Source organism: Ambystoma mexicanum, chromosome 11 (assembly GCF_040938575.1).
Source record: "Ambystoma mexicanum isolate Mex_15411 chromosome 11, UKY_AmexF1_1, whole genome shotgun sequence".
NCBI lineage: Eukaryota > Metazoa > Chordata > Amphibia > Caudata > Ambystomatidae > Ambystoma > Ambystoma mexicanum.
The window spans coordinates 798483537-798510074 of NC_090934.1; the positions used below are offsets into that span (position 1 = coordinate 798483537).

At 46.9% G+C, this 26538-nt stretch overlaps 1 protein-coding gene across 1 annotated transcript in view; it reads right to left on the reverse strand.

The window, feature by feature from the left end:
- COPB1 (COPI coat complex subunit beta 1) overlaps window positions 1-26538 on the reverse strand; it is an 821662-nt gene that overhangs the window by 461342 nt on the left and 333782 nt on the right. Inside the window, exon 12 of the mRNA XM_069623734.1 lies at window positions 12089-12185. Within this exon, the coding sequence (XP_069479835.1) occupies window positions 12089-12185 (97 nt within the window). The remainder of the gene's footprint in view (window positions 1-12088; window positions 12186-26538) is intronic.

The following is a 26538-nucleotide window of genomic DNA, read 5'->3' on the forward strand; positions in this document are numbered from 1 at the left end:
GACCCCCAGCTCTTCTGCTGGACTTTAGGACTTTTTATCTCATGTAATTTTAATGTGATTTAATTTCTGTGTTCTTTTTAACTTTGGAGTCTGACAAACTCCATAGGCATTGCCTTTACATTGTGGCACACATCACCTTCAGTGCAGTGGCACAGGGAAGTCTCTTGGAATTCCCAAGGGTTTAAATACCTTCTCTTGGTGAAACTACTGTTTCCAAGAGCAGTGAAGTGAAATTGACTTTACTTACAATTTGTAACTTTCTAGACCCAGCACACACTCTTACCATAGGGTGCTGGAAGGGTTACTTAGCATCCCCTTTGTCTAGATTCTCATGTAACATTTTTTATGTGATCCTTTCTACAGTTAATGGCTGGTGGCAGTGGGTCACTTTTTACTACCATTGTGTGTTTTACCACAGCCTGTCTTCTTTTCTGCCATTTTATGTTGGAAAGTTCCTTCTGGAGGTTCACTCTGCATGCCAAACCAGGTTTGGTCTCTTTGTTAGTTTGTCTTTGGCAGGATTCACGAGTGAAGCCCGCCTCTGGCACCAATATGTCTGGCGGGGGCAGGAAGTGAGGGAGGTGCCCGAAACTCCCTGTGCTTAATCCCCTTGGTTACAGGAATGCACCCAAAGATGATTGGAAGGCTGACTGTCCGGCAAGGACAGTCACCCTGCTGTGTGATTGACAGCTATGCTGGAATGAATGGGAGAATCCTGCATAAAAGGCAAGGCTTTTTGGCCTGGAAGGCAGAGTCGACCACTGGACGAAGGAATCCGAAGAAGAACCTGGAAGAGTCACCTGCTGCAACTCCTGGACCGATGGTTTGCCGGTGAAGCCCTGCTGCTGTGCTGAAGCTCCGAATTCGCCTCGACTACAGAAGCCCTGCAAGGACGACTTCTCCCTTTGAGTTGGTGGGACCAATCAACTCCAAAGTAAGCCCGTGTGGACATCCGCTCGAAGCTGGTTGCATTTCCACTGCAGTTGCTTCTGGAACCGAAGAGCCAGGGAGAGGAACACCAGATTGTGTGTGTTGCTTTTAAGTCAGACCTGAACGCTAGGAAGAACATGCAGACTTCCCTGATGAAGGACTGACCAAGCCTGAGCCACCTCAACAGAGTGCTGGACCCCAGATGCGAGGAAACTCTGAAGTGGTATCCGCGAACCACTGTGTTGCTATTTGCTGTCAGACGCAAGGAGCTGAAACACTGAAGGACGCTGAATTGAAGTTTGACCATTGCTGCCGCTGACCGTTCCATTGCAGAGCAGGAGTCCCCAGACGTCCTCCCTCTTGTCCCCAAGACTGAGGCCCAGGAACAACAAGATCTGCAGAGCTACACAGGAACAGAAGCCAGCTGGAACCATTTCTTCTAACCAGAGGTACTGTAAAGTCTAAGAGAACTTAGCTCTTGTTGTGTAGTCTTACTTGCTCTCAGTTGAGACCTGTCTTGGTTACCTTGCAGAGTTGCTAAAGGGTTGCCCGTCAAAAGCCTCCCAGTTTGTGGCCCTTCAAGTGTTCTATTTTCTACAAACATTTCTATAAACATTGTGCAAGACTTTTTACCTACCTGCAAAGAAGATCTTCAGCTCCCCTTGACATTGTGCAATTAACATTGGCTGTTCTGGCTCCTTGAGATACTTCTCTTTACCTCTGACTTTGGAAGGTGTTTAAAAGTACTTGCCTGTTAAGGAGTTATTTGTTAACCTTGGTTTTATTCCTCTATTCCATCTTTTTCCCCTAACTCATTATTGCTCTAAATGTACCCGTGATAAATCAATGTCCACAGTGTCCTAGCTATTTAAGTCACCTGAGGGTGTAGGAAGTGTCTGTGTGCCATCCCAAATGGGTGCCATCTGATTTGGAGAAACGTAGTGTGTTTTGAAGTGTTACATGTTTTGCTCCCTTTCTGAAGGCTTATATAACCGACTGTGAAACAAATTAATAATTGTTTTATCAAGAATCCTTGAGTGTGTTTATTTGCATAACTGTATTGTGACACTCTGTGTCACAATATTACTGCTCACATTAACCACTCTTGAGATAAGCCAGGCTGCTCGACCACACTACCAACCTGTGTAGTACAGACTTATACCAAAGGTTAGGTCCCTATTGCCAGAAGGTCATGGTTATTGTAGGGCACCCAAAGTGTACTGCATACAATCTTGCCTAACACTGGTGGCAGCGGTGGCATCTATTGTACAGTTGTTACATAGAGTGATTGCTTTACTTTTGTTCAACTAAAAACCTTCACAAGGCTAAGCGCCACTAGAAATAGCAATTGTAACATGCCTAGTATGGATAACTTCAAGCAGGAAGCCCTGCTCATTCTAAGAGTTGAAAAACTGAAAGATGTGTAAATTCAGAAATCTCCCTGTTAAAGGAAAGAAAAATGATTGGATTACAAGGTTGTTAGATCACCAAAGGTTGGATAGTAGGCCTATAACTCCTATTACTCCAGCAAATGTGGATATGGATGATGATAATTCAGAGTCTGACTCTAATGTCTTAGAAGAGAGTCCCAGGATAGGAACCCTTCTATGACTCAGCCTGCCCTTTTGCCTCAACCTAGGTCCACTTGGGCCCTGCAAGGTCCATCACTGAGTCCAAAATATGCATCTCTTGAATTGGAATTCAAAAGAATACAGGCTCAAGCTGAAGCCAAACATCAGGACTTCAAACTCAGGGAACTAGAAATGCACCATGCTCTTGAAATGAAGAAAAAAAAAAAGTCTCCTGAAAATGTTTCTATCGCAGAGTCTTCTAGGTCTTCCAGTCTGAAGAGACCTCGCCTGCCCAAAGAAGCAGTGAGCATGTACAATGCAAAACTTTATATTTTGGATTAGTTGGGTGCTTTTGAAAACAATCATGGCATTCAGGGTCTCACAGGGAATCAGATTCCTTGGCTTTAGCGTAGGCTTCCCCAGGTTGCAACTGATGCTGTAATGGAGGTGGGGGGAACTTGAAAGATTGGAGTACGAGAATGTGAAACTAGCTTTGATAGCTAGATTTGTGAAAAGTCCTTCTCAGTACCTTAAGAGGTTAAGGACCCTCAAAAAAGACTCATAGTACGTCTTGGGCTACCTGGGTGTGAGACCGTTTGAAAAACTTAGATGGATGGGTTAAGGGTTACAGAACTACCTTTGATAGAAAGAGAAGGAACATCCAGTCGAAAGAATGTTACCAGTTGGTAAGTAAATTGTTCTTCGAATGGACTGTGTCCTCCAACATATTCCACATCTTTGACAAAGCAGTACCAGTAAATGGAGGAGGGAAAAGAATTTAGAGTACCCAATCAGATTGCGGAATAAAGAACCACCTTTCCAAAGGCCATATCCTGACCATGGATTGTATCCAGGGAGTAATGTTTAACAAAGGTGTGTATTTAAGCCCATGTGGCTGCATCACAAATATTCCTAATAGGAACCCCCGCTGGAGGGCTGTGGAAGTAGCGACGCCCCTAGTAGAATGAACTTGCAACCGTTCAGGGGTCCTTATCCGCCAATCGGTAACACTCCATAATGGTGAGGATAATCCACCTGCACAAGGTCTGTTTGGTAACAGCCTGGCCCAATCGGTGTCCAGCATATCCTACAAAGAGTTGATTGTCCACTCTGACCCTGGATATCCTAGAAATGTAAAAGCTCAGAGCTCCCCTAGGATCCAACCGATGGAGTCGCTCCTCTTCCTTACCAGGATGAGGAGGAGGGTAGAAAGATGGAAGAACCACCTTTTGACTCAAATGATATTCAGATACTACTTTAGGTAGAAAAGAGGCACATACCCGCAGTACAACCCTGTCCTTGTGAAACACATTAAAGGGTGGCTTAGATGAAAGTGCCTGCAATTCACTCACTCTGCGAGCGGAAATAACCGAAAACAAGAACACAGCCTTGAAGGACAGTGATCTCAAAGGACAGGAGTGCTAAGGTTCAAACAGAGCACCCATGAGAAATTTCAAAACCAAGTTCAAATCCCAAACCTGCACCTGGAAAGGGGACGACGGGAATACATTAGTCAGTCCTTTAAGAAACTGAGAAATCAAAGGAATCTTAAAGTAAGAACATTCTTCTGTCATGATGCCCGCTCCCGGGGAGCCGGTTCAAGCCCTGCGTCCCCGAAAGCGGACATCCAGTCCCCAAGGAAGGACCCAGCAACCCCATATAGGGGCCCTTTGGACAGTGTCCTGGCGCCTATGGCGCCAGGCTCATTATGGGAGTGCTTGGGTGCACTTACCTGATGCAGACCATGCTGCAGGATCCCGGCCTCCTTGAGGCCTGAAAGGAACTACTTTACCCGTGGGACTAATTTACCATCCGGGCGTGGTCGGGGAAGGATACATACCTGATTGGAGGAAGGATACATACCTGGAACTTCTTCCAAGGCTATTTAAACCCCACCCGAACAGCCACACGTGCTTCGCGTTGTTCTGCATCTTGCAGCTGGACGCTCACTGTGTCTGCTCCTGCATCCTGACTTCTGCCACGCCTGCCAGCATCCTGGATCACCTGCAAAGGAAGAGAAGAAGAGAACAGAAGAAGGAAAAGTCCTTACCTGCTAAAACCGCATCCCGGAGACATCTCACCGACAATCCTGAAAAGGAAGACTTATTTAAAAGCTCATCGCGTCGATCGCTGCAGCGCCGCATTCCACTCATCTTTACAGGGCGCCTCCATGTTCAGCAGCGATCATCCGGATTCGCAGTCACGCACCAGCGCCTAGGGAGAAAAAGACCAGAACAAAAGGTGAGAGCGAGAAGGGAATAAGGAAAGCTAAATCTCCATGTTAAGACTTACCTGTTGATTCATTCCCTCATTTCGGGTCCGCGCCGCATCCTGGCATTTCCGGACCCCGGCCCCTAAGGGGAAAAAGAGACATCAGCGTTAATGAGGGAATGAAAAGACATTACCAAAAAACGCTCATCTTACCTGATTTCTACAAGGATTTCACCTCTCATCTCGGGTCGGTGCCTGTTCCCCGGCATTCCATGCCCTGGCCCCTATGGGGAAAAAGACACTAGCATTAATACATTAATGCATGGACATAAGGGGAACCTCTTATCAAAAAACTTACCTGGAAGCCAAGCAAGTTTGGTTCTCACCAATCCGAAAATCCAGTGAAGTAACTGGATACCAACGCGCCCCTGCATCAGAAGCAGGATGGAGAGCTCGACCTTCCAGGCCCTAAGGTGAGACGCTACGAGGAATCACAGAAGGGTTTCGAGGAGGGTGAGAGGGGAAAGTGGGAGGCTGATTGCATTACCCCGCAGACAGTTAATCCCCTATTTTCGCCTACAGAAGGATACTTCTGCAAGCCAGATTTGGGGGCCCGGTCCGTCTTCCGAACCCTGCGCATCACCTTAGAAGCGGTCACAGCAGCGCGAACCAGGCCAGCGCCTCCGTGGGAGTCAGGTGAGCATTACATCTTCAGGCGAGCGCTTAAAGATAGACAGCGCCGCCAGGTAACCCTTAATTATACCCACTTGAAGGCCCCCGTAGGCCAAAGAAAGTAAGAAAGACAAAACCATAGGAATGGAGCACTGAAAAGGATCAACATTGTGACCTCTGCACCATTCGCAGAACTTATGCCAACGGTCATGGACTTTGTTGCAGACCGCCTGGCCGAAAGCAACACCTCCATCACGTCATCCGGGAGGTCCCAATCCTTATACCTCAACCTTTCAGATACCAAGCGTGAAGGTTGAGAGTCTTGACGTCTGGATGGAGAAACTGCCCCCCCCCCCCTTGCGCAAGAGCAAATTCTCTCGGTAGGGAAGACGGCATGGAGGGCAGATGTACATTTCTAGAAGGTCCGGGTACCACGCTCTCCTGGCCCAATGCGGAGCAATGAGGATGATGTGGGAACCGACCCTCCGTAACCTCTGCAACACTTGAGGAATGACGGGGACTGGACAAAACTCGTACAGCAGTGGGAATGACCAATCCACCACAAACGTGTCTCCTAAAGCTCCTCTCAGAGGAAATTCCCTTGGGCAGAATCTCTCGCACTTCTGGTTGGCACTGGTGGCGAAGAGATCCACTTTTGTATTTTGTATTTAATTGAATTTATATAGCCCTTTAATCCAAAGTGCTTTACATGAGAACAAGCAAAAATACAACAAGCATAAAATGACAATTGAATCACAACTCGAAAACAGTATAAGGAACAATTTACAATATTGTTGAAGTGAGGAGGGAGAAGGGAGGGGCATAGGTGTGCGAGGGAATGGTAGTTATTAGTGGAGGTAAGAGTGGAAGTAAGATGAAAGGCAAGAAGGTGTGAGGAAGAAGAGAGGAAAGAATAAGACTAGATGAGGGCAGGGGGTGGGGAAGAAGAGGTAGAGAGGATGGAGAGGGGAAGGAAGAGCAGGGGTAAGAGGTGAGGAATGAGGGGGTGGGAAAAGGAGAGGAAGCGAAGGGTGTTAGGGAGGGGAGTGAAAAAGATAAGATTTTAGAGAAGAGCGAAAGGAAAGGTAGGCGGGAGAAGAGCGGATGTGGAGGGGAGGCGGTTCCAGTGGAAGGGAGCAAGAAGTTGGAAAGAGCGGAAGCGAGAGTGGGCACAGGGTGGTGGAGGAGGAGACAGTAGGAAAAGATTAGCAGAGCGGAGAGAATGAGAAGGGGTATAGAAAGTAAGAAGGGAGGAGAGGTGGGGGGCGGGCAAGACCATAGAAGGATTTGAAAACAAGACAGGAACTTGAATTTGAGCTGGGAGTGAAAAGAGAGCCAATCTAGAGAGGTGAGAGAAGAGGAGGTGGAATCAATAAGTGAGAGAAGGCAGAGTGAGCGGATGGCAGAGTGGAAGGGAGGAACAGTAGAAGAGTCTGGAGAAGATGAGGGAGGAGATTAAGAGTTTAGTAGCGTGAAAGGTAAGGAGGGTCGAATTTTACGGATGTTGTAGAGGTGAAAGCGACAAGACTTGGCAGTAAGAGATATGTGGTGAGATAGAGAGAGGTGAGGGTCAATATGAAGACCAAGGTTACGGGTATGGGGTGAGAAGGAGAGCTGGGAGGGGGGAAAGAGAATGGGAGGGGCAGGGGAGGGAGGAGGAAGAGTGTTGGCAGGGAAGAAAAGGAGTTCAGTTTTTTCAGCATTAAGTGTAAGGAAGTGAGAGGACATCCAGGATTTTTTTGCCCTTATGGGGTTCCCCAAAGGGCAAAGATCTCCTGAAGGACTTCCTGAGCCAACTCACACACGTGAGAGACTGCCCTCTGCCTCGTCAGAGCGTCCGCCGCCACATTTTCTTCTCCGGCCAGATGAACTGCGGGGATCGAGATTCCCTGCTGGATGGCCCAGAACCAGAACTGCATTGCCTCTCTGCACAACGGGAGTGACCCTACTCCCCCCCCCCCCCTTTTCTGTTGGGGTAATGCATGGCCACTGTGTTGTCCGTCATGATCAGGACACTTTTCCACCGGACAGACTGCAGAAAAGCCTTCAGGGCTAGCCTGATGGCCCTCAGCTCTTACGGGTTGATGTGGAGTCTGGACTCTGACAGAGACCAACAACCGCTCGCCGTCAAGTCGTCGGCATGAGCACCCCATCCTGTGAGGGAAGCATCCGTCACTACAGTCACCTCCGGCCATGGTTGCCAAAATGGCTCCCCCTTCATCAGGTTCCCTTTGTTGGACCACCACAGAAGATACTGGGAGACCGAGAGTGGAACCTGAACGGGATCTGACATCTTGCCTGAGAACTGCGACCACTGCTTCTTGAGGACCCATTGCAGGGATCTCATCCTGTCCTCTGGCACCAGAAAAATGCAGGATGCCATGAGGTCGAGCAGCCTTAAGAATTCGAAAGCCGGGAGACTCTGGGCATGTTGAAACTTGTCCACCAGCTGCACAATGTGATGAGCCCTCACCTTGGAAGGCGAGCACTTCCCCAAGGACGTGTAACACAAACACAGCTCCGATGTACTGGAGCTGTTGGGAAGGTGTCAGATGTGACTTCTTGAAATTGAGGGAGAAGCCCAGTGTGTAGAGGGAGCGGCAGGTGAGACCGAGGTGATCCAATGCTTGCTCGGGAGAGCGCGCCTGGATCAGTCAGTCGTCCAGGTAGGGGTAGACGTGAATCCACCCTTGCCTGAGGTACGCTGCCACCACCATTAGCTTGTTGAAGACGCTCGGGCGGAGGGCAATCCGAACGGCAGGACCCGAAACTGAAAGAGGGAGTCTCGAGCCGCAAACCTCAGCTACTTTCTGTGAATGAGATGAATCGGCACATGAAAGTAAGCATCCTGTAGGTCCAGAGACACCAACCAATGCATTGGCACATGAAAGTAAGCATCCTGTAGGTCCAGAGACACCAACCAATGCATCGGCACATGAAAGTAACCATCCTGTAGGTCCAGAGACACCAGCCAATGCTGAAGTTGAAGGGCCTGGAGGACTTGAGAAAACCATCCTGAACTTGTCCTTCCTGAGAAGTTTGTTCAACCAAAGCAAATCCAGGGTGGGTCTCAATCCCCCGTCTTTCTTTGGGATAAAAAAATAAGGGGAACACCATCCCTTGTTCCTCTCCGCTATAGGCATCAGTTCTATAGCGCCTTTCTCCAGCAGGGTTAAGATTTCCTGCACAAGGAGCGGATCTGGAAGCTTTAAAGAATTTCCCCGGTGGATTGTAGGGCGGCCGCTTTAGGAAGGGAAGGTAGTAGCCATGGGCTATAGTATCCAGAACCCACGCATCCAAAGTAATGGCTCGCCACTCTTCGAGATGCTGAGATAGCCTGCCCCCAACTGGCAAACCATGGGACATGGCCTCATGACAGTTTTGGAGCAGCTGCGGCAGTGCCTGAAGGCAAAGAGGCAGCTGCCTGAGCGGCTCTGGCACCTCTAGTTCCCCGACCACCACGGGTACTTTTGCGCTGGCCGCTTTGACTGGCGGCCCCTCTCGTGCTACCAAAGGAGTAGTAGTAAAGAAAAGAACCTCCGCTCCACTGCTGTCCCCTAGGACGAAAAGGCGGAGGTTGACGCACAGCTGCGCTTAAAGATTTTGCTGCAGCTTTCGAGGTCTGCAACCTCTCAAGACTCTCGTCAGCCTTGTTGCCAAACAAATGTGCGCAATCAAAGGGCATGTTCAGAAGACGGGCTTGCACATCCGGAGCAAAACCAGACTTCTGCAACCACGCAAGTCTGCGTGTAATGGTGCTCGCAGCCATGGACCAGCTAACACGGTCAGCCGTATCCAAACCCGATTGAAGGGATTCGCACATGGCATCCTTGCCATCTTGCACGATAACAAGGAAACCATCCCTTTCTTCCCCCCTGGGAATATGCTCAGCCGCTACAAAAACTGTTCACAGACTGTGTGAGAACCTTGCTAAGGCACAAGTGGAGTTGGAGGATTTCAATGCCATGCTCCCCACAAAAAATACCTTTTGAGCCCAACTGTCGAAGCGTTTGTCGTCCCTATCAGGAGGTGGCCGTAGCCGCCTGAGCACCAAACTCTCAGGAGTGGGGTGAGTGGATAAATAGCTGGGGTCGCTAACGGAAGGGCGGCACTTTGTCAGTGATTTATTAACAGCCGGAAGAGATTCCGGTGACTTCCAAGCAGCTGCCACCCTTTTCTGTAAAGTGAGATGAAAAGGTAACACCGGGTCAGAGGACGGACCTTGATCTAAAATGTCCGTTAGATCATCCTGCACAAAGTCTTCAGGAGGACTTGACTATCCCAGATACTCCGAGACCCTAGCCATGAGCCGCCCGTACGAAGACTCAGCATGAGCCCCAGGCTCAGGCCTGGCAAATTGCACTTCCAGAGAAGTTTCCAACCCACTGTCATCATGAAGGGTTTGCCTCAACTCCTCCAATTGACTGTCCCCAGAAAAGACTGGAGCCACATGCTGCTCAAAAGGGTCCTCAAAATCAGACCTTTCTTCCTCTTCATATAGGTCGTCCAGATGGAGGTGAAAACCTGGCCTGGGGACAGAAGAGGGCCTGGAGTCCAATAAGGTTCACAGACTTCGCCGTAGCCTTCCTTGGAGGATCCAGCAGATCAGGATACTCAAATGGTAAGTTGGAGGCTAAAATACCCGAAGGCGTCGAGGGAGGCCCTTCCGAGAACGCCGAGACGAGGAAGAAGAATGGCGGGAACCACTCTGGGACTGAGAACCCCGGGCCTCCTCCTGACACGGGGAGTCGGCCCTCGATTGGTCGTTTGACACCCCTTTGGTTTTCGATTTAGATGTACTGGACTTACTGGGCTTAGAACCCTAGTTACCTGGAGCTTCCCGCTTACAGTGCCGCAAGACCTTGGCAGTCAGCGACTGGCATTTGGAACAGTCGTCGGTGTCATGACTCTCGTCCAAGCACCACAAACAAATGCGATGCGGGTCGGTGATCGACATTTTCAACTTGCAGTCCCGGCAAGTCTTGAAGCCAGACCGTAGTCTCGGAGGGGTCGAAAGAAAAATACATCTCTGATAAAACACACGAGGCACGCCGAGTTCTCGAAGCAAACACGTTTGTGGAAAAATCGGAACTGAGGCTACAGGCGTCGTGCGTCCCATTTATAACATCCGGTAACGTCACCCTCGACGGATGCCTTCAAGGGACATGAACCCGACATCATCAACGCAGGACGCCCTCTGCCGAAAAAGTTTACGAAGTGCACAGCTGTGGACATTACATGTGAAAGATGTGGAATACGTTGGAGGACACAATCCCTTTGAAACTCCCATTCCTGAAAACATTTGGTAAATGTTATGCTTGTGGGGTAAACTTTCAGGGGTCCACACTGCCACCTTAGCCGTCATCCCTGAGGGAGAAGTACATATGGCAAGTGGGAACTCATTTATTGGCTGAAGATCCATTGGAGTCTCAGCCAGTGTTTCTTTAGTGTCCTTGGGTCTGTGGAACAGCAGAATGTAGATGTGTATAACTATTCCAGACAACACAAAAGAATATTACAAGGATCTGGTGACCCCTCGGCCTGACGGCCGGTAGCTGCAGCAGCCTCTGTGCTTCCACTGGTACCAGGACCTGAAAGTTCCCTCCTGCTCTTGTGCCTCCTGGGGGAGGAGTCCCTTTGCAGGGTACGTGGTGCGTACAGGCATCCCCTAGGTCCTCTGTCCAATATTAGGAGATAGCCCCTCGGGTGTAGACCCGATAATAGAGTCTTGTGGCCCTTTAGCGCAGTAACCAGTAGGATCTAGCGACCCCCGGCCTGACGGCCAGTAGCTGTAGTAGCCTTGGTACCTGCACTGGTACAAGAACCTGAAAGGTCCTTCCCGCTCTTTGTGCGGATGCAAACAGTGCCCCTACCTTGGGCCTGGACTTGTCCTCACGAATTCCTTTGAGTCCTCTGGAGGAACTTCCGAAGAGCTCCCTCCCCCGGGCTAACCTGTTCATCAGCACGCATTGTAAGCACAATGCACGCGGTACAGGACTCCCAGCCGTGGTCAGGGCCAAGGCAGCGGAGGCGGAGCGCGTGGGGGTCAGACTTTGGGAAGAATCCCTTGCAGGCTGACGTCGAACTGTGCTGGGAATTAGCGTGCACCAGAGGACAGAGGTATCTGATTAAAGACGGGAAGAAGACAAAAAGAAACACTTCTCCGGGAAACAGTGCGTGGAATTACAAGGTCGGAGGCCTAACCCAGGAGCACTGGTGAAAGCGGACCGTTCCCGTTGACGCAGAAAAGAAGACTGACGCCGGTGGAGGAGTCAGGGGAGCCCATGGTCCCAGGGCCACACCCCCTAAATTTAAAGGGGAAGAAGGTTTTTCTGGTGAAAAGGTTCCGTCTCCCGTCCCTAGCGAGTGACGCCCATGCAGTATGCAGGAAAGGGGACGGGATGTAAGAGTATATCATGGGCCACACCTTTATTGAAGTTAACTAGACGCCTGAATATTCCAACGTTCAGTTTCTATGCTCTGACCTAAGATTTTTTTTTTTTTTATGAACATGAATTTTGGATTTAACATCCCTGCAGCTTTACGTAGTCCGAAACATGTTTTTTCTGCAACTGTTTCATACAACAATTTAGGGTAAACCAAAATGTTTGCGAGATATCTGAAACAGTAGCAAGAACATAGAGTGTGTTCCCAAAAGAAAGAAGAAAAATGAAATCACAAGAAAAATCAATCATATACTGTACCTCTCCCAAAGATCTGCGGACCTCAGTCATCACACTTTGAATGTCATCCTTTGTGCTGCAGTACTCCCCAAGGATCCACAAAGCCCCGCGATAAATTCTGATAAAAGAAAATAGTATGTGGGCTAGAACATCATATTGAAGAGTAGCAAAGCAACATTATAATTTCACGGCCAACTAAAGGTTTCCAATCTCATTGTATTTATGAATGTTAAATATATTCAATTTGAGATTTGTTTACGCATAGCTTGTACTCCGTTCCATCCCTTACTGTGTTAATTTTCATTAATACAACATTGTATATGTACATAATACATTCATCTGAACAGGTACAATTATAACTCCACCCACCGTTAGTTATTTATAATATATTCATCATCTTCCCAACCAACTCTCATCACTCTACTGCTCTGTCTGCTAAAACCCTTAAATCCTAGTCTACTCATGGTGGTCTGTAATCAAAAGTAACAGTTTACGGGTAGCAATGAAAAACCTTAGGTTGCAGTTCGTAACACTGGTATGTTGCATTGAAATCTCTGCAGGTAACTCAACCCAACCACTGATTTCCTTTAACTTCTGCTAGTCGCAATACTATGTTGCATGTCTGCTATCAATCAGTACATTAAAATCTGCTACTTTTCAAAAGAGATACTTTTAAAAAGAAGCAGCATAAAAGGGGGTTATAAAAGGTCAAACATGTGCATGAGGGTCAAAGGAAGAGTGATGCCATTTCCAAAATCGCCCTCAAAATATGTCGATGTCTGATGAATTATGCAATTCTCCTGGTGCTCAAACCTTGGTTGGCTAACCATGCAAATGCTTTTCTATTTTTTGGACATTGCTGCTTAAAAATGTATTGATTTGGTCCTGAGTCAACCTTTCCCCTCATACGGCAGGCCAAGCAGGAATACCTGAAGTGAAAACGAGTTAACTCTGCTAGTCAATGGCTTTACTTATTCTGAAATCATCTTCCATAGTGCCTATACAATGCCTGCACTGCTATTTTGACGAGGAAAATATTGCTATAGAACAGTAATGTCTGAAAAAACATTCTGTTTAGTGCGACTGGCACTATATGGCATACATTACTTAAAGGCATGGTCCAGTAAAAAATGTTATAGTCCCTACGGGTCGGCCATGTTTTCTTAAGCCTAAGTGGCTCGATTTTAGAAAACTTTCCTATGGACCTTACCCGAGTTTTCGTCCATTAAACGCACGCGAAAACAGGCACCAGGGAGCCGCCATTTTGTGATAATCCTATCACCTGCCGCATCTCCCTGGCTGACCTGCTTCTGCGGCACTAAATCGAATCCCCCGCCCCTGAGCCTGTCATCAGCAGACTCGTACCGCGCATTTCCCAACGCCAAAGCACGTCTCATGTCAACAATCGCTGCGCCTCAGCTAATGACGTGTCGCCATAGAAATGGCAGGACGCCTCTTTCCTCAATAAGTATAAACAGATCGTTTCCCAACACACAGCAGCAGATTTTCGATTCCTTTCCTCTCTCTGTGTTACTTTGAGTATTCTGTGACTCGTTTCTGTGCTCTGGTCAGCTACCTTCGCCGCTTGTAGCCCGTGTGAACACCTGTACCATCTCTGTAAATTATTTTACTTTGTTTACCACACAATGGCTACAATAATGCCCTACATGAACGAGCCCGAGTATACCGAGGAGGAACTACTGGAAAGGGAAGCACGCGAAAACGATGGGGATGCGGACGGCAGTTGGGAGGACGATTCAACAGATGAAGAGCCTGGGCCTAGTCGCATGGAAGGCGTCTCCACCTGGTGCACATGCAATCGGTGCGAGCTAATGCCAACCGAGGACGAGAACTGCTGCTGCCGAGAAAACTCGGGATGCCTGGCCTGCATTTCAGAAGGCGAGCCACGACCGCAATGCATCATCGAGCTGCCAGACTTCAGGGCAGCCTGCCTCACACGGGCCGTGTTGAGAATAATGATGGTGCTTATGCACGAACTTCGTGCAACTGTTCGTCCTCGTAATCCGAGTAACGAGTAAGTATACTCTGCTTGTCATGCCACTCCCATTTCATGTTCTTCTACTATATCTAAAATTATATATTCATATCACAGTAACGCATGAAAGTCGTTCAATAGTGTGCATTGTCTAGATAGCATTTGTCCATGCAGAATGCCATTAGTTACAAGAATTGTCATTGACAACAATCGTTTATTAAACTTATCTTGGTCATTTAAAAACAGTTTGTTTCATTCCTTTTCACAGGTGGTACAGGCTGGTGGCCTATCGTTCCTTTACATGGTGGCTCCACGGGAGCCTTGGACACCGCGTTCGAAGAGTGATACCCGCCTGTACCGTTCGTGCCATAAGAGAAACGTTCCCGAGTGACAGCGGTCAGTACAGGGGATTTTCTCTCGCTGTGCTGCAACCTGACCTGTATAATCTTTAAAGTCTTGTATTTTTGTGTCATTAAAATAAGATACAAAATAAAACACCACATATATTTTAACAACGGTTGTTTCGATTTTTTTTTAAATGAATCAAGTGTGTCTCCATTCAAGGATGGACGTCAGACATCTGTGCTCCGAATGGGTGAAGGTCTGGTCGCTGTGAAGTAGGGTGGTCACTATCTATCTAAGCTAACATAACATATTCTCGGTAATGCATGCACTAAATAACACTTGTTCAAAGTCTTTCAGTAGGTTATGTCTCTATAAAAGTCACACATATATCTATACTAACAATTACCATTGGATTATACAGGCCTTAGGTTAAGGGTCTTGACCACTATAATACACCGGTTGAAGTGTGGGTCTGTGCTCACAAGCATCTCCGGTATGTGGCATTTGTTGTTGATAAGCAACGATATACTATCAAAGGCAGTTCGCACCCGTGGATGAGCGCTGGCATGTGGGGTTGTCTGGGTCACGAACGGCCAAGGTGCCAAACTACATGTACACTTCAAAAGGTATCCCACGCCAAGGGGCCATCGGTCACATGGCCTCCTCAGACCCCGTGTCTCCAGCCAGGCCTCCCCTTGAAGCAGGCCGCCCCCCTGCAATCCACATAAGTGTGTCTCCATTCAGTAGTCTTCCCGTACCTTATCTGCACGCTCCAGGCCCCTCCATCCCACCCCCTCTATCAAAGGCGGTTCGCACCCGGGGATGAGCGCTGGCATGGAGGGGCTGTCACAGGCGCGAACGGCCAAGGTGCCAAACAGCATGTACACTTCAAAAGGTATCCCACGCCCAGGGGCCATCGCTCACATGGCCTCCTCAGACCCCGTGTCTCCAGCCAGGCCTCCCCTTGAAGCAGGCCTCCCCCCTAAAACCACAGCATACATACGTCATTCATTCACAAACACACCCGTTTCTAATCATTTTTAAACCACTTTATATGTCTCATGAGAACATCTTTGTGCTTTGCAAGTCAACTCCTGAACGTGCTACCTGGCAACCACTGAGATCTATGCTAATCTGCTCGTCGTCGTGCTATCCGTGAACTTCTGTGACCGCTTAGAGCAAAACCATCAGTGTGCTACCTGTGGCCACCCACCTATTCTCCTGCAACATACTGCTCTGCTTGCTGAATCCAACTGTTTGTTGGTCAAGGTAAGGCCATGTATCCTAGTCATATTTCGCAGATTTTTAAATTTCTATCTATTTGCGAGTAGAGTACACAATAGTGCTATGTTCATTGGTCTCATTGCTATTGACTTGAGTTTCCATTGCTATGCTATCAATAGATCTATTTATTTTCATCTTTGTCTATTGTCATCGAATTGCATCCTTCGGGGGTCCAGTCTACAATGTAAGCATGTTTCCTTCTCGTGCAAGACAGAACATCCAAGGGACGAGTCACATGTTCAGATTTTAGTCACATCATTTATACATTTCTGCAACTTATGCAAATACTAAGCCGCACATAATGAACTGGTATAGTTCCGGCGACCAAATCAAACCTTGCATTGATCATTGTATGATTCATTTACTTTGTATCAAATCTTTATTCATGAAGATTGTATAATAATGTCGATATTTACTTTTCAGATTTATCAACAATGCCTGCCTGTTCGATTAGCGGTTGCCCTTCGAAGACCCATGCGAAATCTGAAGGCACTACAATGCATGTATTCCCGAAAACTGTTGATCGAATAAGAGAATGGGTCAGACATTGCAGATATCCACTGGATGAGCTGGAAAGTAGAGTCAAACAAGTCTTACAGGACAAGAGGGGTGATCGATACCGCATCTGCAGCCGGCACTTTTCCTTGGACATGTACACAACATCTTGGGTGACAAAGAAGAATAAACGGCGAACGACACAGAAATTGCTCGAAAACGCTATTCCCACTCTATTCGTCCACATTCCGCCACCGGTGAGTCAAGTGTCCGAATTTAGCTTTAGGCCTTGCGGTAGTGTGTAGGTAGCCAAATGGATTAATTGATATTGTAGGTGTTCTATCCCTTGTAATAATTTTGATATTGATATGAGTGTATAGCTTTTTGAATAATGACATTTATCAATATATTCTTTTTCGATTTCATAACCCACAAACTAAATGTATATATATGGGAACAAGGTACTGTGCTGTATTGAGCATTTTTCAAGTATTCAGTCGCCTTACATGGCTATTTTTAATATTGGCATTTCATTATCAATCATTAATTTACCTTTACAACTTCTTGACTATCCATTGAATCTGAGGCAAGAACATTCTACATCCTTGACGTGGTCGCAGTCATCAACCACTTATAGCGCGTATCAGGTAATCTTACTAGGCTAATCCGCTACAGACTTGTTTTATGCACGTCAAGTAATAGTTTTATTCTATTGTGTAATTATTTTACCGAATGTTTGGTTAGTGCTTTCCAATTGATATACACCTTAGTTATCGTCCACTGGTGTTTGTTTTCAGTTATAGTTCGTGTTATCCATACTAATGCAAGTACTGTCTTTCAGGGAGATGCTGAAGCGTCCGCCACATCTACAACATTTCTAGATGTTCTTCACCAGCAGGAGGTATGGATACTGACGGCTCCATTGAGCGTCATCATCAGAGCTGGAATTCTTGTTGTTTGATTGTCCTACACAATGTTTCATTCGTGGTTAGCCGTTGATATGTACCTGTGCTGTCAACCCCAGGTGCGTGTTATGTTTTCACTATTGTAATCCTCACTAATGCAAGTACTATGTTTCAGCCTGCACTTGATGCGGAGCCTGACATTCAAGTAATTCCAGGGGAAGTGGAAGCGGGACCATGCGTATACGAATCGGCGCAACAGCTTTCGGAAGTGCGCACTACATTTGCAACATCCATAGATATTCTTCAGCAGCACGAGGTATGGATACTGACAGCTCCATCATGCGTGATCATATAACGTGATTCCATTTGCTATACTTTCTTCCCTATTAACGCAAGTGCTGTGTTTCAGGGAGACGACGGAGGTTCCACTACAATCACAACATCCCATTGTGATGATGCAGATGTAAAGGAATTGGAGAAATAAGTCGATGAAATCTGCATATTTATATTTTCCTTGATTGTTTTAGACAATGCATCATTTGTGGTTATCTCTTTATATGTACCTGTGCCGTCGACCCCAAGTGTGTGTTATGTTTCCAATATTGAAAACCATACTAATGCAAGTACTGTGTTTCAGGGAGATGCTGATGCCTCCTCTCCAATACAACCATTCATGGCAGTCCATGCAGAGCCAGAGGTATGGATACTGACAGTTCCATCGAAATAGATCATCACTGGTCGAATACTTGTCGTTTGATTGTTGCACACAATGTTTAAATCGCATTTGGCTATTGAGATGTACCTGTGTGTTCGTCCTCACGTGTGTTTTATGCTAACAATATTTTGATACATAGTAATGAAAGTACTATGTTTCAGGGAGACGATGGAGCCTCATTCCGTGCTGCCTATGTAGATACAGAAAATAGTCGTTGCAGCGCAAGAGGAAGGGAGGACATGCGGAAACGAATCGGAGCTACAGCGTGCAGATGTCGAAGGTAGAGTCAAAAAAGTTGCAAAGAAAAATAAACAAAAAAAAGGTTAGTTACAAACAGTTCATAACTTTAAAAAATGTTTGTGCTGGGGACTATTTTATATTTTTTTTCCAGTCAATTGGACTACACTTTATCTTGTGTTTAAACTGAACATCCCTTTTCCAATCTCTCCTCTAGTTACCCGTGGGTGTCAGAACTATACATACACAGACAGTGAAGCGAATGAGAGATGTTGCTTGCCAGACCATGTACACTATGGAGGAACTATTAATTGAGGCGAGGCGTGTTCAGGCTCAAAATGCTCATGTCCAATGGCCAGAACATGAATTAACTGTGTTTGGAGAATACAGCAAAGTTGCATTGGACCATTGCTACAGTGTGACCGCACCACCACAAGAAGATGATATTGAATGTATTGAAGATAGCTCTGCAACTGCAGATCAATTCACACAATCTACACCCGCCAAAAAATTGCCACCCAAAAACATGTCGACATTGTTGTGTTCTCCCACCAATGTTAAAGTAGCAGATGTCGAAATGACAGAGAATGAACAAGCCGCAGCATCCATAGACGCATCAGAACTTGATAGCAGCGATATTACTTTCCAATGTGTTGAAATCTCCGCAACGTCACAGGCCGAAACAACATTGACGCAGGATGACAGTCTAATGAAAGAGAGCAAATACATTGTATTCGACAGTTGTTTGATGGAAATTATAAGTATGCTGAAATATGGGCATTCAGTTAGAGGGAAAGTATGTGGGAAGCCATTGATTAACGTAACTCGTCAAATAAAAGGCAGTGACGTCAAAATAAATGCCGCCCGTCGATTAAATCATAGGTTCTCATGGTCTGCACAAACGATGCTGGGGAAAATGCCAGCAGGCAATCTACTGTGTGCAGCTGCATCACTTTTTAGTAGCTCCAGTTTTAGAAAGTTAGAGGCTTTCTTTCAGTTTGTGGGACTCCATTTCATTTCTAAATCGCTGTACTACATATACCATCGCGATTATCTGTTTCCGGCCATTAGTGATGCTTGGAAAATTGAACAATTGTCTCTAGCAAGTACATTCGAAGGGAAACGTTTCAGGCTAGCTGGCGATGGACAGTGCGACAGCCCTGGATTTTCTGCCAAGTACTGCACCTACCACTTTCAGGACATGGATAGTAACAAAATTGTGAGTTCGGTGGTCGTGCAGGTAACACAATGTACATCCTCTGTGGCAATGAAGGAACTAGGATTTATAAAAACAGTGGAATATCTACAATCAAGGGGAATGCACATCGACCTCATAGCCACGGACAGACACGTTTCAATTGCCAAGACAATGAGAGAGCAGTTCACGCTTATTAATCATCAATTTGACGTATGGCATCTTGCTAAATCAATCAGTAAGAAAATCTCAGCTGCAGGAAAAAAAAAAAGGTTTGGAAAGTAATTTGCAGTGGTCCCAGTCTATCACCAACCATCTTTGGTGGAGTTCAAAAACTTGTGAAGGGTCAGTGGAAATACTACTTGAAAAATGGCGGTCACTGATGCACCACTGTACCAACGTTCACCGCTGGTCAGAAAACCTACATTTCCACCAATGTGAACATGACCCTTTGTCCCCAGAGGAGGCAAGGAAGAAGAAGTGGTTGATTCCATCTTCACCGACACACAAAGCCATTGAGAAGATTGTTTGACAAAACTCTATCAAGAGATTTGAGAGGACTGACAGAATTCTGTCACACAGGAGATTTGGAGGTGTTCCACAATATGTGCCTAAAGTACAGGCCAAAGCACTTGCATTTTAGCTTTCGGGGCATGAAACATCGCACTCTACTAGCAGTCTTGGCCCATAACAGCAATGTCGGACGTGAACAATCTAGGACTAGGGGTAAAGTAAGGATGCCTCGCTACATTAAGGTGTTTTCAAAACGAAGTAAGCAATGGGTGATCAAACCAGTCTATGATGAAATGCAGTTCGACTTTGTGAAAGGCCTTATTGTTGCTGTGTTAGAGAAGCACAGATTTGGAATTTTGGACGTTTCTGTGCTGAGCAGTGATCCATTGCCACCGAACATTGCAACTGTGCCATGTCCACCAGAAGCACAGCTGGTTGTGAAGTACAAATCCTGGTTTAAAAAATTGCAATACGATTGTCTTTTTGTAAATAAATGTTATTGTACAGTGTACCTGTAACCCTAACCCCTACCTTCACCATCATGGGTGGCGAACAAGCTGGGTGTCATCTTTGAATTCTCTCTATTCACCTCATATATGTGTATGTACATATTTTTCTCATGTCACATCTCATGTAAATGCTGCGCACTTTTGCGCACTGTTAACGGAGGGGAGGCTTGCGTATTGCAAATAATAAAACAAACAATAAATCTCACTTTTAACTCAACTCCTGTGGTACTTTATACTTTCCCTGACCTTCCGCCAAAAATTAAATGTCTCCATAGTTCTGATTCTTTGGGGCTGCAAAGCTCGCAGGCAACGGGGACAAAATTGGGGGCCTTAGAACGCGCCAAGCGGGCCGTGGCATTTGGGAGAGAAGCCAGTTCGCATTTGCACATTGTGGCGCACTACATAGAGGGATTCTAAACTTCAAGTTCTCACAGATGCCTTTACTACGGGATGTTGCAAATAAAGAATGCGAAGGACAGCGGCTTTGATTTTCAGCTCGCGCCCAGAAGAGGCCCACAAGTCGCACTGGAAGTATAAGGGTCTATTGTTTTTAGACCTTGAGACAGGGACCATGCCAAAAGAACTTCATTTGAAGGGGAAGATAAGGCAGAAAATTCAGAAACTAGACAGAGTTTCATTTCAGTTCAGTATACGAAAAATCATTGTCAAGAGCACGGTCGGATTTACAGACTGCATTACGCAGAGACACAATGGAAATTTCAAATATAATGTGAGTACATTTTTAGACGCTTTTATACCGGAATGAAGAATTAATGAATGGATGCATGAATAAATGAATGAAGAGCTAGGAAAAGCAAGGAAAACGTGTTTGTAGCGGGCACATGGGCATGCACGTCCACAGGTCTCACCGATCTCCGTCCTTGTCCCAGCCACTTTTCCTTGCACTGCCTACCTGCACTACGGGACTGTCTCCGTATCCTTCAGCCCCTTCTTCCGGCATTTACCTTGCACTTGCCACCAGCTGGCCCTATTTATCTTGTATTCTACTAACCATGTACAGCACTTTTACCCCCCTCTCCCCTTCCCCTTACGCGATCTGAAAGACACCTGGCCTAGTAGGATCGTTGTCTGTCTGCCCTTGTTCCCCCCCCGCCTCGTCGCGCCTTGAAACACTTGTGTATAGGCGCGTTACAAATGCCATATCATATCATTCCACACGCATGTAGACTAACTGTCGTTTCTCATTGTGTGTTGGCCTCGATTTATTTCGTTACTTTTCGCATTGATTTTTTTCATAACAGGTATTTGATCCCGTTCTGCTACTATCATCGGTTTGAGACATCGGCAGACGGATTCTTCAATAGACACCTGCAGCTTTGTGTGAACAACTGGAGCACGTTAACCATATTATGGGACGATCGCCAAGGGCCCACATGCCCTTACGATGTACTAGTGGCTAGAAGCAACATATCAACCTTTACGATGGACTAGTGCCTAGTTGCTGGAACAGCCTTGTGGTTCAACGTGCTTCCAAAGTGCTTCTTTTAACGAAAAGCAACACCCTGTGTACCATAAAGGAACAGCGCGTGACTCAATATAAACTTATCTGGATTTGCGGATACAGATAAAAGAAAGTAAATGGCTTTCGGAGCTCATATGGCAATTGCTGAATATTCTCTAAACATTTAATGTCAAATAAATGTACTTTACCAAATGTACCGTGTTGCTGTTTGATTTTAAAGTACAGTTTCATATTCCGAATTGTGGCACGCTGTGTTGTGAGATGGTCTGTGTTGGTTTCCGGGTTCTGTGTGGAGTCGCGTAGAAGACGACTGGGCGCGTTTGCCTACGCAGCACAGTAACATCACGGATAGAGGCGGGGAATATGAATGTTTTGCTAATGTCAGTCTCAGGGGCGCAGAAGCAGGTCAGCCAGGGCGATGCGGCAAGTGATAGGATTATCACAAAATGGCGGCTCCCTGGTGCCTGTTTTCACGTGCGTTTAATGGACGAAAACTCGGGTAAGGTCCATAGGAAAGTTTTCTAAAATCGAGCCACTTAGGCTTAAAAAAACATGGCCGACCCGTAGGGACAATAAAAATTTTTACTGGACCATGCCTTTAACGTAATCTTATATCAGATGCTTGGATCTGCTAAGATTCACATGCTTTCCGGGCGTGCGAACGCCCCAATGTCTGGCGTCTCATCTCAGCCCCTTTGAACAGATCTGACGCTTTGACACCTGGCTACGCCTATTACATATTATCCATCGGCCCACTAGTGGGGGAAGGCGGGTGGGACGCATGGGGGAAAGGGGAATATGGACTAGGAGTACTCCAATCACTACGGTGAGTAAATATGTTACTCACTATAGTGACTAACATACTCCTAGTCCATAGTCCCCTTTCCTCCATATTGCAAGGGTGTCCCTCGCTAGGGATGGGAACGGAACCTTGTTCACCAGAACAAAGGTATTTACCTGTTTAAATTTTGTTGCGCATGGAGACGTGGCCCCGGGAGCATGCGCTTCCTTGACTCTGCCCTTCGGTGCCACACCTCAGTCCCCTTTGACGCGTCAGCTAGATTAAACTGCCTAGCTATGGTCCTTTAAGGGGGGAGGATGGTGGGACGTATGGACAAAAGGAGACTATGAACTAGAAGTATGTTAGTCACTACAGTGAGTAACTTCTAATTACTCCAAACCCTGTCCCCTTTCCGCCATACTCCATGGGCAATTACCACTGATTGACGACACATGGAGGTGAGACGTTGAAGACCTTAAGAGAACCGGTTTCTCAGGACCGCTTGCCCAAAGGCTGCATCCAATCGTACACTGCCCTCTAGACAACAGTGCTAGCAGAATGCAGAGGAGGTAGCCCAGGTAGCTGCCCTGCTGATCATTAGCAATGGCACATGCCTCTGGAAGGCGACTGATGTTGCCTTGGCCCAGATTGCACGAGCGTGAAGATTAGCTGAAACCTCCTTTTGCTGACCCTTGTAGGCTTCCTGAATGGCTGCGACCATCCACCTGGGTATCAAGGCTTTTGATGCCCGAAAACCTGGCTTCGACCCACCAAAGGTGATGAATAATGCATCTGACTTGCGGAAGCCCCGTGTCCTGTCGAGGTAGAACTTCATCTAGACATTGTAATATTTTTCTGCCTCGTCCTTTGGGTTAGTAAAGAAAGTTGGTAGTACTAGATCCTCGTTGAGGAAACAAAGACACCAGCTTTGGGAGAAACGCAGGGTGTATGTTGAGCACCACTTTGTCTCGAAGTCTGGTGTAGGGTTCCGAGGCCAGAAGGGCCTGAATTTCGCTAACCCTACGCGCTCAAGTGAGGCTCACCAGGAGCAGCGTTTTGTTCTGTGACCAATCTGATGTCGACGGATGGCATGGGCTTAAGTGGTTTATGCGCCATGGCACCCAGAATCACGTTGAGGTCCCAGACCGGGTGTGGTGTTTTGATAGGGGAGGTACAACCTGGTCAACCCCGTCAGATGCCTCTTGACGTCAGGGTTGGAGGTGGAGAATGATCTGTTGTCTGAATTTCTGGATGCACTTATCGCAGCTAGGTAGGTACGGCATGTGTCAACTGGAACTGTATGGGAGGAAAGGTCTTCAAGACCCCCTCCCCTCCATTCCAACCCACGTGCAGATTATGATTCATCCACCAGCCACCCTTGCGCCTGTGGCCAGGGATGCGGGATGGCTGCTGGACGACCCATATGGATGCATACCTAGGCCAGAAGGCTGATCCTAGACTCCATTTTGTACCACAACCAGACTCCATTTTGTACATGGTACCACAAGCCCCATGGACAAAGGCCGCCTGCAGAGATGCAGCTCTCCCCTTGAGATTGCGCACAGCGAGCCAGTCACCTCCCTCACCCTCCTCCCTCACCCTCCCTCCCTCCCTCACCTGCATGTTTTCCAGTAGGCCCGTTCCCACGGGATACTAGGCGCGAACTGTATCTTTCACCTTCGCAGTTCATCGCTGACCGGCGAATGAACGGGCAAAGGCTTGGGTTTGAGGAAAACAATTAATCTCCACAAACAGGACCTGTCTCCTTGCAGACCCCACATTTATGACATGCACTGTGGATAACCCCCCAAACTTGCTCTCCTTTTGAAGTAACAGATACAGACCCTATGCCTGTGTGCCATTCTGTTTCACCCACAATGCTAATCCCTCTCTAGAGGTTATAAATCCCCTCCTGTAGGTGTGTATTAAGGGGCTGATTCTAGGAAACGAAACAAGACGATCCTTACCTATTTTATTGCGTATAAAGCTATGGGTCATGGGTCTATTCCCCATACTGTTGAACGAATCGTTTTCTTTACAAAACACTCACACCAATGTATGATATGTTAATTTACTTGTTCAATATGATGCAAGGTATAGTTTAGTTTATTTATAAAGCGCGTCCGAACCCTCAGGTAGCTGGGCGAATAATCATGTGCACAGCAGAGTTACATATCGTTACACAAACACCTTAATACACCAGTCAGAGCATACATTAGTCCAGGCTCTGAGTAGTTACATATAAGAATAAAGTATATAGAGAACAGGGTACAGGATAGTTACAGTGGAGCGTGATGACCGGGTTACTGGGTGGTCCTGAATCGGATAAAGCCAGGGTGAACATTACTACATGGTGGTGAACGGCGGCTGGCCGAACGTGTCATTGAGAGATTGGATGTTTAGGCTAGTAACCATGATTTCACCATGGCTCTGAATGGCCAGAATGCGGCTTCCAATCTAATTGCAAGACAGAGGGTATTCCAGCATTGTGCTGCGAGCACTGGGAAGCTTGAACCACCTGCTGTTTTTAGGTTATAGTTGGGGATCTGTAGTTGGTGCAGGTAAGGGGTTCTGGTGGGTCTAGTGGAGCAAGGTCTAGTGAATTTGTCTGAGAGGTAGCGAGGGGCGGTGCGTGACAGGCACTTATGGGTGATGACCAGGGTTCTTAGCTTGATTCTGTCGCGGATCGGGAGCCAGTGGACTTCTTTGCTGGCCGTGGATATGTGAGCCTTGCGCGGGAGGTTAAGGGCACATCTTAGTGCATTATTTTGCAGGATCTGGAGCCTGTTCAAGTTTTTTGTTGTAGTGCCTTGGTAGAGTGTATTGCAATAGTCTAATTTAGACAATATCAACGCTCTTGATAAGGTGAGGCTACTAGAGGTGGAGAGAAAAGGCCTACAGACATTGATCAATTTATTGGTGTAGGTGGTGGCTGAGATGGTGGAGTTTATTTGTTTTTTTAGTGACAAGGTGGAGTCGAGGTACACACCTAGTGTTTTGACCTCTTTGGAGACTTTTATGATGTTGCCGTCAATGGTAAAGGATTGATACCTTTGGTCTAGTTTGTTGAGGCGAGCCTGGGAGCCTACGGTAAGCAGTTCAGAGGCAAAGACTGTGTGTGGCCATCCAGGCTTGGATTTCTAAGTAGATTTCATTAAGCTTTGCGACATCCTCTTCATAGCTGCAAGTGAGAGTGATGAGGGCCTGGGTGTCGTCTGCATAATTAGTGTAGCTGAAACCCAGATCGTCAAAACGGTCAAAGAGGAGCTTTGTGAAGATATTGTAAAGTGTGGGGGAAATGCAGGAGCCTTGGGGCACTCCACCTGTGATTGGGATAGGGTCCGCAGCCCCGGTGGGGGGCGAAGACCCTAGTCGACCTGTCAGACAAAAATGACTGGCTCCACTTAGTGGCATTCTGAGAGAATGCAGCAGCCGAGGAGAGGTGTTGAGTGAGGATCTGGTGGTCAACCAGATCGAAGGCAGCAGATAGATCCAACAAGAGCAAAATGGCCAGTTTGCCCTTATCTTTGGCATCATCCATTTGGATTTTTAGATCCAAGAGGGCAGTTTCAGTCCCGTGCCTTGGTCTAAAGCTGGATTGTCGCAGGCCTAGGAGGTTGTCTTCCAAATGTTGTATTTGGAGATAGGCAACCCTGTCTAATATTTTTGAGGAGAAACGGGACTGTGGTGATGGGCCTGTAATTTGTAGGGACATTGGGGTCTAGGTTGGGTTTTTTGAGCAGGGGTAGGACCCACGGTTCTTTAAGGTTATTGGGGACCACTGGTTTTTGAAGGAAGCATTGATCAAGGAGGTGATGAGAGGGGCTAACTCATTAGCCCCGTCTTTGATGATGGAGGCGGGACAAATGTCACCTTTGCAGTTGGATGGTTTGAGACTGGCGATTATCTTGATTACTTCCTCTTCTGGGACTGGTGAGAAATGGAAGGAAGGGCAATTAGGGGTGGTGTGGTTTATTATGCTGATGGAATTCTGTTTGGAGGCAAGGTTGGCT